Here is a 16,148-nt window from a genome sequence, read left to right on the forward strand (position 1 = left end):
TCTGTGCTGAGCACAGATCGAGAAGCAGGGGGAGGCCACACGTTTTCCACTTAATCTCAAGTGGAAATCCTTGCAAATGCAATAAAGCAGGAAAAGGAAACAAAAGGCTTATTAATTGTAAAGAAAGAGGAAGACTGTCTTTATTTGTAGATGGTGGTTGTCTAAGGAAAAACCCAAAGGAGTCTACAAAGCAGCTTCAAAAGCTAATAATATAGTTTAGGATGGTAAGAATATGAAACTAATAAAAAGTTGGTTGTACTTTTAGACAGAAGTAATAACCAACCAGAAACAGGAAACTTAGAAACATTACAATAGCATTAATGTGGAATTCTTGAACTTAATAGAATAAAGCAAAGCATGTGGGGTCTGTATAACAAGTATTACAGAATATCATTTAGCAAAATAAAAATTGCAAGCACACTGAGCTATTCCAAGCTCACAGATCAAAAGACTCAAATCATTAGGGCATCCTTTGTTCTAAGCTGACCCATAGATCAAAGGGGTTGCTAGTTAACATTTTAGGCAATAAACACGGATGATTCTGAACTTTCTGTGTATATGTAGTGTGTGTGTATGTGTGTGTGTGTGTGTGTGTGTGTGTGCATGTGTATGTGTGAGTTTGTATATATGTGTGATCATATGTGCCTGTATGTGGAGGCCAGAGACTGATATTGGTGTCTTCTTCAACTGCTCTGTTTTAGTTTTGAGACAGATGCTCTCATTGATGTGGAGCTTATCAACTCAGGAGGCCACTGAGCTCCAGGAACGTGCCTGCCTGTCTGCTCCCCGGCCAAGCCCCCACCACACACACCAGCACTGCAGTTACAGGCACACAGCACTGGCCATGCCAGGCTTTTTTGTGGGTTTGGGGGGATCTGAGCTCAAGGCCTTATACTTGTGAGACACGAATTTTACTAACATCTCACCAACTTCTGTGTTAGAGGACTCATGCTGCGCCAGTGTGAGGCAGTAGTTCTCAGCCTTCCTAAAGTTGTGGCCCTTAATACAGTGTTTCATGTTGTGGTGACCCCCCAAGAACAAAATTACTTTTGTTGCTATTGTTATTGTTGCTATTATTGTAACTAATTTTGCTATTGTTATGAATCGTTACATAAATATACAATATGCAAGATATCTGATATGTGATCCCCCAAGTGGTCAGAAGCCATAGGTTGAGGATGGCTAGCTTAAGGATTGTCATCTGTAATAATCTAGGCCATGCAATGTTGACATAAAGGCACAGACTCATGGATAGGACAAAGTAGATAGGTAGTGTACACACACACACACACACACACACACACACACACACAGAGCCACACATGCACACACACATGCACACACATGCATACACACATGTGTACATATGCATACATCCACACATAGGTGCACACACACATACATACACAAATGCACATATACACATACACACATGCATACACACATGTACACATACACACATGTGTGCACACACATGGCCATGATCATATGATATTTGTTTTCTTCTTTGTTTTGAGGCAGGTTCTCACTGTGTAGCCTTGTCTGGCCTTAAACTCAGAGACCTACCTGCCTTTGCCTCCAGATTGATGGGATGAAAGGTGTGCGCCATCATGCCTGGAAAGATTATTTGATTTTGATCAAGGAACTAGTGGTGGAAGATAGTCCTTATCAACAACTGTGTCCAAAAACCTTGGATGTACAATTACAAAGGCATAAATCTTGACTCTTACTTTGATATACAACAGTTAGGACTTAGACCCATAAAGGATAGTATCAGTTTTGAACTTGAGTAAGGAAAGAAGTCTAACTTGGGAAAGCCACAGAAGCTGTGAGCCACAGCAGGTGAGGAGCTGGTGTGTCTTCACTGAAGCACATGGTCCCACACTTTTCAGAAAATGGAGAGATAGTTGTAGTAAGATATTTGCAAAACACATATTGATACAGAGTTTGCATCTGGAATCTAGAAAGCACAGTCACAGAGAAACCCAGAAAGAACATGAGCTCTAGTTTAAAACCAGATGTCTCATGAAAGCTATGAGGATGTCCAGTACACGTCTGAAAACATGCTTACTCTCTGGTCATCAGGGAGTTACTAGTTGAGCCCATGAGATGCCAGCCCCTACTGCATGTGGGAGGATACACAGTGGTGCACATGCGTGCCTGCCTGCGTGTGTGTGTGTGTGTGTGTGTGTGTGTGTGTGTATGAGAGAGAGAGAGAGAGAGAGAGAGAGAGAGAGAGAGAGAGAGAGAGAGAGAGAGAGAACATGTTTGGACACTTGAGTGCATGTGTGTATATGTGTGTACATGCATGCATGTGTGTATGTATGTGTGCATTGCAAGAGCATGTATATGTGTGTATGTGTGTGCATGTGCATGTGTCTGTGTGTGTGCCCATATGCACACATGCCTGTATGCGCATGTGCAGATGCAGGTTCAGTTGTGTGGTGACCCTGTTTGTGCCCCTCTACTCTAGGGTGAAATGCCCGCCCCAGTGCAAAGGGCTGAACCTGCATTGGAGGTGTTGAGTCCTTGCTAGTAGACTGACACCTTGTCTCCGAATGAACCGACAATCCCCATCCATGCTACCTGGTACCACGTCAAATGGACCCTGAAGGGTTTGATTTGATGGGAGCATGCTTATTCATCAGTGACATTGAACCTTGGTTGTTTGCTTGTCTCCCCTTCTTTTTAATCACAAGACATCTCCTGGGGATTTCTATCACAAATATCCCTCCTTGCTTTTCACTAGCTCCTTGTGATGCTTATCTTTGCTGCCAATGGCAAAGCCTGTGTTCTGCTCTTTTACTCTGCATGTGGATACACTTTTGGGGCATGGTTTGCCAGGATGACTTGATCTCTCTGTGTAGCTCAGGGCCAGTGGTGCAATGGCTCAGGGCTCAGGGCTTAGCTTCTAAGCTGGCTTCCCAGAGTGGGTAGTGAACCCTGGCTCATGGTTAGGGGCCTGGGTGACTCCTCCCCTGGGACCTTCTTGCCAGGATACTATGGGTTTCTCCAGCCTGACATCTGCAGTGGCAGGTCCCATGGCTTTTAAAGCCAAAGTTGAAGAGTTAGCAGTGTGCCCTTTGGTCACATGCGTTACTCACCTTCCAGAGAGCCCACCTCTATTAGAGGGATGGTACCATTTGACAGATTCTTGAGTTAAAGAGCTATGCCTGGTTTAAAATGCCCACACTTAAACCTTTTTGAGCTCTTTTTAAAAAATAGATTGTGCAAGATTTACACTGATATACACACAGTTCTTCAGAGGTAGATGCTGCTGAGTGGCAAGCATGCATTTGTCCAATCTTGGATCCATCCCAGGCTACTGATCCCAGGGTCATTTGTTCTGGATTGGGGGTGGGTTCAGAGTTTATTGATTTCTGTTACCTAGTTTAACTTAGTTTAACACAGGGCTCTGTATGCTTTGCATGCATGTCTATGAACGTGGTTGTGGTCACTTAGCAGTGTGTACTGGCCACCTTGCCATGTCAGGCTGTGTGGATTGACCCATCCCACTCTATCTTTGCAATGGGCTAGACAGGGATAGCCTTTTTGGATCCAACCAGCCCCCTTCTGATGAGCATGTACTTTGCTTTTATCTCAATCTTGCACATCTGGGCACAATACAAACCTTTCTATACAATCTACCCCAAAGAGGATCTGCCAGGCTAGTGTGGCCTGGCCTCGGTATCCTCATCAAGATCCTATAGGTACCCTTCCCACTCAAGGCTTCTTCCACTAGCGATTGTCGTTAGCACCCAGCACACAAACCTCTTTTATTTGTTGGCTGGTTCATTTGTTCATTGGTTAGTTGGTTCAATGGCTAGTTGGTTTGTTCATGAATTGATGGGCTGGTTCATTGGTTCATTGATTAGATGGCTGGTGAGTTCATTCATCAGTTAGTTGCTGTGTGTGTACATTGGTTGGTTAGTTTTATTCCTTGATTTGTTAGTTGATTAATTTGTTCATTGATTAGTTGGCTGATATCTTTTCCCCAAATGGTTACTTGCTGGATGGCTCATTTGTTCATTGGCTACTTGGTAGGAGGCTCATTTGTTTATTGGTTAGTTAGTGGGTGGCTCATTTGTTCATTGGTTGGTTAGTGGGTGGCTCTGTTGTTCATTGGTTAGTTAGTAGGTGGCTCATTTGTTCATTGGTTGGTTAGTGGGTGGCTCATTTGTTTATTGGTTAGTTAGTAGGTGGCTCATTGGTTAGTTAGTGGGTGGTTCATTTATTTCTCGGCTAGTTAGTGGGTAGCTCATTTTTTCATTGGCTAGTTAATGGGTGATTTATTGAGTTTCTGGGTCAGTGGACCTTATCAGCACATAGAATGGTGTGCCTTCATTGTTGTGAGCCTTGAAAACTCTGGCAGACCATCCAGGGAGGCATTGTGTCTCTGGTGGTGACAGGCCATCCATTGGGAAGTGTTTTGGACAGGGCAGCTTTGACCTTGTCTGACTCCAGAATGAATCAGAGGTGGCATGGTCCTTCAGCATGCTATGATATAGCAGCTGCTCATGGAACACTGCTAAGGACAGGCAGCTGGGAACTGCCCTGCAGGTCTCAGTGACCTATGGTCAGTGGGACCCTGAGAGGGTCTGACTTGCAGCTGGCACAGTTATGTAATTATCTCTTAACACAGATTCATGGCCATATAGATGCTGAACCTGTATCAGCCCACTCCCTGAGTCCTCCCAGGAGTTGGTGTGGCTCTATAAACCACACTCACTCAAACACAACCAACCCCATGGGCATAATCTGGCATCCTCCTCCACTTCCTCCAGAACACTGAGGTAAAACTATCTTTGAGGAAGCAAATAAACCACCACATGGTTCCTTACTCAGCTCACTGGTCAGTTCGCACAATGAATAGATTCTGCTGGCAGTTCCCATATTCAAGGAGCCTGGCATTCATCCTGTCCCTCTGTGACACATCTTCTTTGGCAGTTGGTGGTAGGCATGATGTCCTTGACACAGGTTCCATTCTGTTGTGGTCATAATGCTTTGAGAAAGGACAGGACGAGAGAAACATGTCTATTAATAACCATACGTGAAGAACAGCAGTGATCATCCAAAAGGAGAAAAAGATGCTGAGCAGATGTGGGAGAAGCTAGACACAGCCTCTCTTCCTACTGCTGCCTGGTGTGAGGCACTCCTGTGCTTAGCACAATGCTCATGTGGCCCCAGAGTCTGCATGGTGGCATCTGCTGATTCCCAAATAACACTGCATCTTCCTCTCTACTCTTCAAGGCTTGGCTCAGACCTCCTTGCAGGAGTCCTTTGCATATGTTGTCTCCGCCCCTCCATTCCCCTTACCCTTCATGGTGATCTTGCTGTTGGCTTGGCTCTATTTTGAGTAACAGCATGTGTGTATTATGGCTGATCTTTGTATCTGGGTATCACCACCTGTACTTAGGGGATTGCATTAGGGAGAATTGTAGGCACATGTGTCTGAGACTTTCTGAAGGTGTCTCAGCCCTTGTCTGGGTTCTGTGTACAAAGTAATTCAAAGGTACCATGTGTCTAGACCTCAGGCCAGCTTTCAGGAGAGGTAAAGAGATGGGCAGTCACAGACTAAGGAAGAGAAGCCTTGGGGCACTGGTACCCTCTATAATAATTTGTTCCCAAGCAAAGGGACAGATTCCCCCTTTTCCTTATCCAGATTTCCCATAAAACTGCCTATCTAGGACACAGTGGTCAGTAGATTCCTGGAACCCATAGCTTTCTGCCAGGAATGAAGAAGTACCTTGGAGATGAAAGAGGAAAAGCCAAGTGGTCAGAGATGCGTGCCCAGTCCAGCCATGGAGCAGGGCAGGCCACTGAGGAACATATTGATGGTCTTTACTGTGGGTAGATCTGGGTAATAATGACTTATATGGTCCTTCTTGAGCTACTTCCTTTTCTGGGGAAGTAATTTAATTTTAGTCTTTCCATTCATGGCATATCCTCTTGTATATATTCCTTCTTCTACCTATGCCATTATCTATGGTTTGTCTGTCTATCCATCCAACCATTCATCCACCACCCACCCATCCACCCATCCACCCATCCACCCATTCATTCACTCACCTATTCACCCACTCACCCACCCATCCACCCATCCATCCATCAACCCATCAATCCATCTACCATCTATCTATCCACTGATCCATCCACCCAGCCATCCACCCACCCACCCATCCACCCACCCACCCATCCACCCACCCATCCACCCACCCACCCATCCACCCACCCACCCATCCACCCATCCACCCATCTATTCATCCACTCATCCACCCATCTATTCATTCACCCATCCACTCATCTACCCATCCATCATCTTCAATCTTCCTGTCCAGCCATCCATCCATGCATTCATCCACCCATCCTTTATTAATCTTCCCATCTACTCACAAAGCCATTCTTCAGCCACTCCTTTTTTTTCTTTTTGAGACAGGGTTTATCTGTATAGTCCTGGCTGACCTGGAACTCACTCTGTAGACCAGGCTGGCCTGGAACTCAGAAATCCACCTGCCTCTGCCTCCCAAGTGCTGGGATTAAAGGTGCATGCCACCACTGCCCAGCCCCATCATTCTGTATTTGTTCTTCCATCCTGAGGTTGATGGAACTTAGAGGTGTGGGTTTTTCAAACAAGTGACCTGTCTTTCCAGGGTGCTTTCTGAATGATCAGGATGATCAGTGTTTTGATGTTCTGGAAAGTTAGATGAGTACAATGTTTCTGCCCACAGCATGACCTCCAGAGACTGAAAGCCCATCCTCCCTGGAGCACTTTGCCCTGTCCTTTGACCCTGTCCAGCACTCTCCTGCATGGATACCTGTGAGATTCAGGGACTCAATGCTCCTCACTGCTCTGAGAGCATACATCTCTGGGAGCATCCTACCAGCTTCCTGTCCACGATGTAGAGGGAAGAATGAAGGCTTTAGATCCCAGTATAGAGTTGGTTGGAATCTGGCCAGCCCCTAGGCATCATCCCCAGTATTTTACTCTTGAAGGTCAGATTTACTCTTGAAGGGCAGGCTCTGAAGACCGTGAGAGTGAGGGGTGTTGGGCTGAGAGGTACATAGTACAGAACCTCTGTCATTCCTTCCCAAGACAGGACTGTTGCACGTGCTTATAGCCCCAGTGGGTATAACCCTTGCTTGAGGGAATCTCTGTAGGCAGGGATGACAACCTGTTGGGCCTAAGTGGCTGCTTGTGCCCTAATGCAGGTATTATGAGACACCTGCTGCTCCCCTCTGCCTTTCAGAGAGTGTTTGCATACTATCTTCTGGCACTCCCCAACGGGTTTCCTTTTGCATTCAGTGACAGAAACCTCATTTCTTGCTGTGTTGTGGATTTCTGGACTGTCTACCACTACTACCTGTGTGGGTCCATAGGGCTCATCCCTTCAGAGATAACTCAGGGCAGTAAAATAAACCTGCCAATTGTTGGGAAGGAAATTCTGGGCATTCTGGGGGAAATAACAAAGCTGTGCATAATAGAATAGCATACAGCAATCACCAGCCTCCACCCTCCATGCATATACCCTCCCATCCACCCCACCCACACCCTCCATGCATATACCCTCCCATCCACACCACCCACACCCTCCATGAATATACTCTCCCATGCACATCACCCCCAACCCTCTATGCATATCTCCCCCACCGCCATCCACCTTCACAACCTCCATGAATGCTTTTTCGGGGCAAAGCCCTGCTGCCTAGGGAACCCTGGGCTTACATAAAAAGGATCAGGAATATGACTGCTGGGTGGCCTGTGAATCTGTGTAGAGGGAAATCCCAGAGTCTGCTTCCCAGAGACAGAATTGACTTCCAGTTCCCACTCTGAAGAGAAACCTCTGCCTTTGGTTGTCCAAGATCTCCTTCAGGCCTAGTCAGTTCTCCTTCATGTCATACCCTCAGTCCCATACTGTGATGTCAAGTCTGGCTGACCATGCCTCTCTTTTTGTTCCATCTCTGACCCCTCCCCCCTTATTGCTGGGACTGTCACCCCGTAATTTATATACTTTATAGTCCCTGTCTCCTGCCCTGAGGAGCTAGCGGGAAGTGTCCCGTAGGTGGTGCTGAAGAGAAGGCTGGATAGGTAGGCAAAGCAAGCCCTTCCAGGTGCAGTATCCTACAAGGCTGGCACTTTACACTTGTAACTGCTCATCCCTAGCCAGGTCCCACAGCTGGTGGACATGGCTCCAGCCCTTGTGGAGGGGACAAAACAGGTTCCCAAGAGTCTGGCTCCACCTAGCCTCACTGCTGAATCAGCTCTGCCTTGGTCACAGGTGTGCAAATAGCCCTGTGGCAGTCTGGGGCTAATGCTCATGCTGTGAGCTGTGCAAACTAAGCAAGCCCTTGGATGGACCATGGTGGGGTCCACAAGGTTGTGACTGTGATATGGAGATAAGTCAGCTAGCTCAGGCTTCCTGGGTGAGGAACGGGCACTTGTGGCAGGCTGAGGACCCCGTGCCTGGAGAAAATAGAAAGTATAAATTACATTTTTTAGGGAGTTAAGGGACCCATGTTTATAACAGAGATGATCTAGCAAGGGATCTGAAGTCAGGACACCAACAGCCAGAGAGGCCTGGGGATAGCAGGGAGGGAAGAGGTCCTGGCTAGCTCCAAAGGCCAGTACCGCCTTCCTGCAGTCCTGGACACGCCCTCCCTTGTCCACAGCATTCGTCACTGGAGAAGAATTTCATCAGGGCCTCCAAGGCACCCTGTTTGTTTTCCAACCCCCTAGTTGACCTTGGATGAGGCCAGTACCCTCAGAGAGGGCTGGTGGAAGGACCTGGGCAGACCCTCTGGTGCTGTCATGTCTCCTGGCATGGCTCTTGGGCCTTTACTAAAACTGGCTCATTGCCCTAGGAAGCCATAGGGGAAGAGAGGCAGGCAAGAAAGTAGGAGTTGGCAACCCCAGCCTATGAAGGCTGCTGTCCTGTCTATGTGGGTAGGTCAGGATCGAGAGGCTGGGCACCAGCGTGCTGTGTAGTTTTGGTATGCTGGCTGTAGCTCTCTGAGGTTCCTGTGCTTGTTCAGGACAGACGCTGTTAGTCCAGCCCTTGTTACTGACCCATTAGCTCTTCTGTCTGTGAACTTACAGAACTGAACCTGGGTAGTCAGTTATCTTGAAGGCCCATACGTTCTTCTCTTGAAGATGAAGATGTTGACCACAGAGCTTGCAACACAAAACAAAACACCTCACTGTCTGTTTCTCTGTTTGCCTGTCTGTCCTTCTGTACCCAACCCTGTCTTTCTCAGTCTTTCTTCTTTGTGTCCCTCAATCTCTGTATATTCCTCATTTTCTCTAAGGCTTGGCATCAGAAAAAGGTGGTAACTGTGGCCCACAGTTTCTCCCAGCAGGCACGATGTGGGGAAGGCCTGATGTCTGAGGCAGGCTTTAGATCATGGGCACAGCATGGGAAGAGGCCTCCTTGATTGTAAGGTGGTAAAATACTGGCCAGAGCTTGGGCTCAGGTGACTAAGTCACAATACCCACCTTATCCCTGGTGAGATACCAGTCATCAGTGAGTGACCAATGGGGCTGAGACTGCGTTGGGGATTCTGGGACAGTGACTTCCCTGTGAATGTACAGAGCCATATGAATCCCCGTGGAACTCCTTGGGGAGAGAGCTATGCCAGACGTATGTCAGGAGGGACAGGTAGATGGGCTGGGGGCCTCCTGATCCCAGCAAGTGCTTAAAGTGTGTAGTTTACTGAGGGTGTGTGTGCTCGTAATTGGAGCAAAGGGTTCTATCACCCAAATCTGTTAGGTCAGGAGTGCAGCTTCTCAGGACCTCCAATTGCTTCCCTTCCGCAACCCCCAGGCCTATAGCTCACTCTCTCAGCTCGCAGCTGCTCTGAGAACAGAGCCTGGAGAGAGATGGAGCATGGCAGCCACGGTGAAGTGAATGTCATTCATGGAAGCAGAACAGGAAAGCTGGCAGTATTCACCTTTGAACTGCCAGGGGCTCACTTAGTCATTTAACAAACACAGCTGAGTGCTGCCTGTGCTCTGCCCCTGCCCAGCACAGGACAGGGGGCTCTGCCCTTCCCATTTCTTTTGGTGCCCAAGCCCAATGGGGTGGGGTGCATGATGAATCCTGAGATCTCTTTCATGAAGTCCTCCCATCTGGACCTCAGCTCTCTACTGTTGCCTGTGAATTTTATTGCCCCCAGGCCTCCTGCTTGAGCTGGGGTTCTACACTTGAGCAGGGTCCTTTCTGAGTATTTCCATTCCCTGGTGTGGGCAGGACTGAGGTGGCAGAAAGCATCAAGCCTGGGATTTTAGATTCTATTCTGAGGGCACGTTGCGAGTGGCTCCAGATGGTGACCCGGCTCTCACTGGCCTTCCTAAGAGCAGACTGTCTTTTGCAGTGTTGGCACTGTGGGCTGGGATGTGTTCCTTTGCCGGGGCTCCTGTCCAAGAGTTAGGCTGCTGACCATGGGGCTGGCTCTCCTCTATAGTAGGCTGCTGTCCTCACAGATGTGCGTTTCTGCTTCTGAGCAGGAGCCAGGAGTGTCTAGATGCCAGCTATGGCCAGCTATGACCAGAACACATTTCTACTCTTTCTAAAAGCAGACACCTTGTTCTGTCTGCTCTTAAAGCCTGAGACCTCCTGGTGTTAGACGGTTGGGTGCTGTTCCAGGGCCTTGCCACGAGCTGTCTGCCTCTTTTGGTCCTTCTGAGTGGACTGAGCCATGGTCTGCAGCTTCACATATCAGTGGCTCAGCTTTACTTGTCTATCTGTGGGCAAGGAGAGCCCATGTAGTGAGGTTTCTCATGCATGTTCCTCAAAGGCAAGTGAAGCATGTGCATAACTGGGTAGCAGGCTGTCTGGAGAGCAGAGCCAGTTGGAGTTAGAAGTCCTGAGGCACCTATCAAGCTATCATGCTGAGGCTGCTGCTCACAGGACAGGTAACTGCTGCAGATGTATAGAATCAATCCAGGGCTCCTAGTGCCATGACCGCCTCACCACAGGCATGGCCCTCAGGTGGGTCTGGGAGCTTACTACAACTCCTGGATAATCCATCTAGGATCATCACTGATTGGTAGATTCTGGCTTGCTGCAATAATTCTTATCGCAAAGGCCTCTGGGTAATGTAGTTTTAGTCTCTCAGGCTGTGGAGCAGGACTCTCTGGGAGAAGGCTGAGTCTAGCTAAAGTAAACAGATAAGGCCAGTCAGTCCTCTTTCTGAAACCTGGTCTCTTCATAGGTGGGATAGCCTGGGGAAGAGCAAGGGAGTTCTTGCGTGCAAACCATTTGGAGCAGGTGGTCTCATTTGGAGCAGGTAGTGGGTCTCTGGATCCTTCAGGGTCACTCCAGTGCCTCTTACTTTGAAGCAAAAATTTCTTGTTGGGGACAAAGGCTGTGGATGCAATACCATATGTGTCCTCCTCTAGTCTGTGGGACTCAGATGAGTCCTGAGGGCATGTGAATAACATTTTCCTCCCAGAGGACCCTGTACGTAAGCTATGGAGTTCTGGGGATTGCCCACTGGCAGGCTCCTAGTGGCTGCTATGGCTTCTCTAACAGGCCTCAGCTGACATGATCTTCCCATGGGGCTGGGCTGATCCTGATTTTTTAGGTACATCTATCTGTTCCAATAGTCCCTGCCACTTCAGAGTGGAGGTGCTCAGCCTGGGTGGGGCACTGGCTTGAAGGACAGATAAGGCACCTTGTGTTGAAGGCAGAGTTTTCCAGATGTGTGTATGCTGGACACTACTCTGGTCCTCCCCATACTTTAAGACTAAATATAGCTTGCTTTCTGACACAGAAAAGCCCTGGCCAGCAGGAAGGGTGGCACTGGGCCTAGGAGAGGTCTGGTGGCCTTTTAAACTGGTGGCGATACAGGTCTGCAAACATCCTAGTCAGGCTCCTGTGAAACCGCTCTCTGCTCTGACAATGGGGATAGCAGGCTCCAGCCTGGTCTGGAAAGAGCATCATAGTATAAATGCTGTGATGTAGGGCCAGGAAACGCTCCTGGGATCCCCATCTCTTCCCTAGGCTACTGACAGCCTTAGAGCTGAGTTTCTGAGATGACCCAAGGTTTGGTGCTGTGTCGTCCTGGCCAGGTGTGCTGGCAGTTGGCACAGCCATCTTCCCACGGCTGTGTCCAGGCCTGGGACTGTGCCACACAGCCCTGCCAACCCACTCAGCATTGCTGTGATGTTCACTAAACAAGGGCTCAGCGAAGGCTTTATCACGACATAGAGTACCTGGAAGGTGTCACAGATTCACAAGTAACTGGACACTGGGTAGTACCTAAGAGCTGCCCAGGATTCTGAAATGGGTGGAGGCTATACTGGACCAATAGTGGGCTGGCCATCTATACTGTGCCCTGCTGTCCTTCATAATTATTTCCTGTAGAGGTGGAGTAAATGATGAAGGACGCCAAAAAGTTGGCTGCAGACCTGGCCACTTAGGTTGCCTTGGAGCACAGGCTAACAGGTGTCAGGTTTGGACTCTGTGGCTGCTGCAGGAGCATTCCTCACCCTGAGGAAGCTTGCATGATCATCCTTCTTTAACACCTTCTTAAACAGTCCAGTTGTCCTCCTGGGGAGTCCCACAGTAACATCTGCTTGGGGAGGAAGGTGAATTGTGTTTGAGTAGAATAGTCAAGGGATAAGCCAGTTTCAGCCTCCTGTGGCCTTCAGATGTGGGTGCTGAGTTTTTAGCAGTTTTTAGCAGGATATGCTGTATTCTGATATAGACAAGCCTGAGAATGAACATATGGGCATGAATAGGATAGCTTCAGGCATAGCTGGATCCAGGTGCCTATTTAGCACTGTAAGAGTTGGCCTCTGCATGAACTAAATCCCCTTGAGATAGCTGCCCTCTCTGGCTTCATCTCCTGCGTATATAGCCCACAGAACAGCAAAGTCCCTTTTCCTAGATGAAACCACAGGATGGTGCAACATTGGTCCAACCTAGTCATGTGTCAGGGCTTCACACCCTTGTGGTATCACTTTGGAATTTCTTCTCTGCTGGACATCCAAGAGCCTTCTATTTTTTGTAACTCAGCTGGACATAGATAAACAGGAATACAAATAGTCTAGAGGGGGCATATGTGGATGCCAAGGCCTATAGATGTGAGGAGAGGGGACTCTGTCGGGGGGCATGTTTTCTGTTTGGGGATGTTCTAGCTTCATTTCTGTCTCTGTGACAAAATACCCTGACAAAAAGAAACTTAGAGGAGAAAGGAGTTTATTCAGTTTAGAATTCCATGTTACAGCTCATTTGTTGTGAGGAAGTCAAGTCAGGGGCTTCAGGCAGCTGGTTCCATCACATCCACAGTCAAGAGCAGAGTGAGATGAATGGACACACACATCATCTGCTTACTTATGTTCAGCTTGATTTCTTCACTCTTATTCTTCACAACCCCATGTCTAGGGAATGGTGCCACCCATAGTGGGCTTTGTCTTCCACTCTTAGTTAAAGAAATTCCCCTCTGAGACATGCCCAAAAGCCAACCCAATGAAAACAATTCCTCATTGAATCACTCTTACAAGGTCAAGCTGACAAAGATAATCAATGAAGGGGCAACTGTAGGGGCTCTTGAAGAAGCACCTGCATTTCAGAGGTCAGAGGGTTAAGCTTCTGCCATTCTCTGAGTGGCCCCCAGAGGATGGAGAGTCAGAAGCCTTCCTAAAGGGATCTAAGTCCCTGCAAGCATTCTCCTTACCTGGGTATTCAGGAATAGATCTTTTGATGCCAGACAGAAATTGGATATTTGCTATAAGCTGTTGTGGGAGCGTAAGGGACAAAATGACATCAATGACAGTGGAGAGCCTAGAGGAGCTGATATTCCTGAGGTTGCTTGGCCATTTCTTAAGCTGTCAATTACTCTAGTGTTGGAAACACCCCTGTAGAAATGTCCGGGGGCAGTAGGTCTACTGAGGCTTCCTGGCTGGGTCTGGGTGACAGACACATCTCCAGTGCTGCTGAGAAGAAATGGTCAGGAAGGGGAGATTGTGTGACTCAGGCGAGTGAGGATTTGGAGTAAGAAGTCCCTGCAGGTTGTAAAGCAAGAAAGGTTGGGGGCCTTCAGAGGGTGTAGGTGAGACCAGGCTCTGACCCTGGTTGCAGGATGGAGATAGGGCCACGTCTAAGAGAAGGCCCTCAGCTGCTTCGGAACACCAGATGTCTGTTGGGGGCAGGGAGTGTAAAGGGTAGGGTGGGGCCTGGTTTCAGTTGTCTAAAATTCACCTTCTTTTGCGGGGTGCCCGTCAGTTGTGTCCACCTTGGGGCTGACATAGCTTCTCTGTCTTTTGCAGCTCAGCCAACAGATCTTCTGGAGATGCTAGATTTTCATAATTTGCCCTCAGGGGTAACGAAAACCACAGGTTTCTGTGCCACTCGACGATCTTCCAGCGAGCCGGATGTTGCCTACCGAGTCTCTAAAGAAGCACAACTCAGCATGCCCACCAAACAGCTGTACCCTGGTAAGAGGTGCCTCATTCCTGTTCTGGGTGGCAGAGTGCTGGGGACGTCAGCCTTCTGACCAGGGCCAAAGTGGAAGCACAAGTGGGTGGTAGCATCGAGCCGTGGGTGTGCTTTTGGGGATTCTTCCTCATTATAGTGAAACCTACCACCCACCCACCACTTGTGTGTGTGCATGTCTTGTCTATGCTTCATGAGATCCAAGCAGGCATATTTACATTAATGACAGACCACTATGAGAAAGGGCAGAAAGGAGGTGGATGACCCCAGGGGGTGAGGTGAAGTGAAATCTCAGGTCATGGGAAAGGAAGTGCTTATGCTGAACATGAACCTAGCTGGGGCCAATGACACTAAGAGACACAAGTCCAACACCCTGGCTGGCAACTAGCTTGAGATTCTTAATGAGAATCTGCTGCCAGGTGCCAGACATCTGCTTTTAATTATGTATCCAGAGGGAGCCATGTTGGATGGAGGTGTACATCTAAGCGATTCACCCACTCGGGTAGTTAGCTTCTATCCTCCACATCTACTGGTGTTGACTAAGAGCCCTGGGTTTATTCAGTGGTGGGCAGGTGGTGGATTCTTCTTTCCCTGCCTCACGATGGCCTGCTAGCTCAGCCTAAGGTGCCCTGACTCTGCTGACCCTAGTAAGAGGTTGGCCAGCCAGACACTCTACTTCTGCAATTAGAAATCTATGTTCAATCTTTTGTGGTCTGAATATGACCCCAATATTGAACCAGAATTGGGCAGTTTTAGCAACCTGTGCTGTTCCTCATGTCTCCACTGTGTCCTTGAATGACACTCTGTGCCCCATGTGTTGTCACTTCTGGCCTTCTGTCAGGGCTTGTCTTCCACTCAGCATCTCTCTGGAGTCATTGTGACTTTAAGAGTTTACATGTAAGGAAGAAGCTGGGTGCTTTGGTCCAAGGTACCATTTTGGATGGATGGGTATTGTGCACCATGCACCCTCCTTGCAGCCACAAGGGAAACAGCCTGGGGTCTCCAAGGAGCACACCTCTAATGCAGAATCACCCTGGCTCATGGATGCCCAGTCTAATTCATCTGTAAAGATAAATGTCCCAACCATGACCCTTTCTGAGTGGGAGCCTCACCCTTCCTTCCTTGTGAGGAGCTGCAGAGATGGATTCTGTGCCTTATTTTTGGAAAAAGCATATTTGAGGGGAGGGGAAGGTCACCTTGAGAACCCTCAGTCTCATCTTTTTTTCAGAGAGTTGTAACTTTTCTGTCTTGTGGCTCAAGAATTAGAATTCCCGAGTTGGAGCTATAGAGGCCTGGGCTCAGGCTGGAAGGGTCTGCTAGTCAGTGACAGAGGGATGATGATGATGAAGAAGAAGGAGGAGGAGGAGGAGGAAGAGGAGGAGGAAGAGGAAGAGAAGAAGAGGAAGAAGAAGAAGAAGAAGGAGAAGGAGAAGGAGAAGGAGAGGAGAAGGAGAAGGAGAAGGAGAAGGAGAAGGAGAAGAAGAGGGTGGAGGTGGAGGAGGAGGAGGAAGAGAGGAAGAAGAGGAAGAAGAGGAAGAAGAAGAAGAAGAAGAAGAAGAAGAAGAAGAAGAAGAAGAAGAAGAAGAAGAAGAAGGTGGAAGTGGAGGAGGAGAGTGAGAAGGAGGAGGAGGAGGAGGACAAGGAAGAGGAGGAGGAAGAGAAGAAGGAGAAGAAGAAGAAGAAGAAGAAGAAGAAGAAGAAGAAGAAGAAGAA

The 16,148-nt window shown here is 48.3% G+C and overlaps 1 protein-coding gene across 2 annotated transcripts in view; it reads left to right on the plus strand.

Moving 5' to 3' along the window:
* Col5a1 (collagen type V alpha 1 chain) overlaps window positions 1-16,148 on the plus strand; it is a 155,088-nt gene that overhangs the window by 22,021 nt on the left and 116,919 nt on the right. For both annotated transcript variants that reach the window (XM_031369508.1, XM_031369507.1), the window contains exon 2: window positions 14,270-14,437. In XM_031369508.1, the coding sequence (XP_031225368.1) occupies window positions 14,270-14,437 (168 nt within the window). The remainder of the gene's footprint in view (window positions 1-14,269; window positions 14,438-16,148) is intronic.

Source organism: Mastomys coucha, unplaced genomic scaffold (assembly GCF_008632895.1).
Source record: "Mastomys coucha isolate ucsf_1 unplaced genomic scaffold, UCSF_Mcou_1 pScaffold15, whole genome shotgun sequence".
Lineage (NCBI taxonomy): Eukaryota > Metazoa > Chordata > Mammalia > Rodentia > Muridae > Mastomys > Mastomys coucha.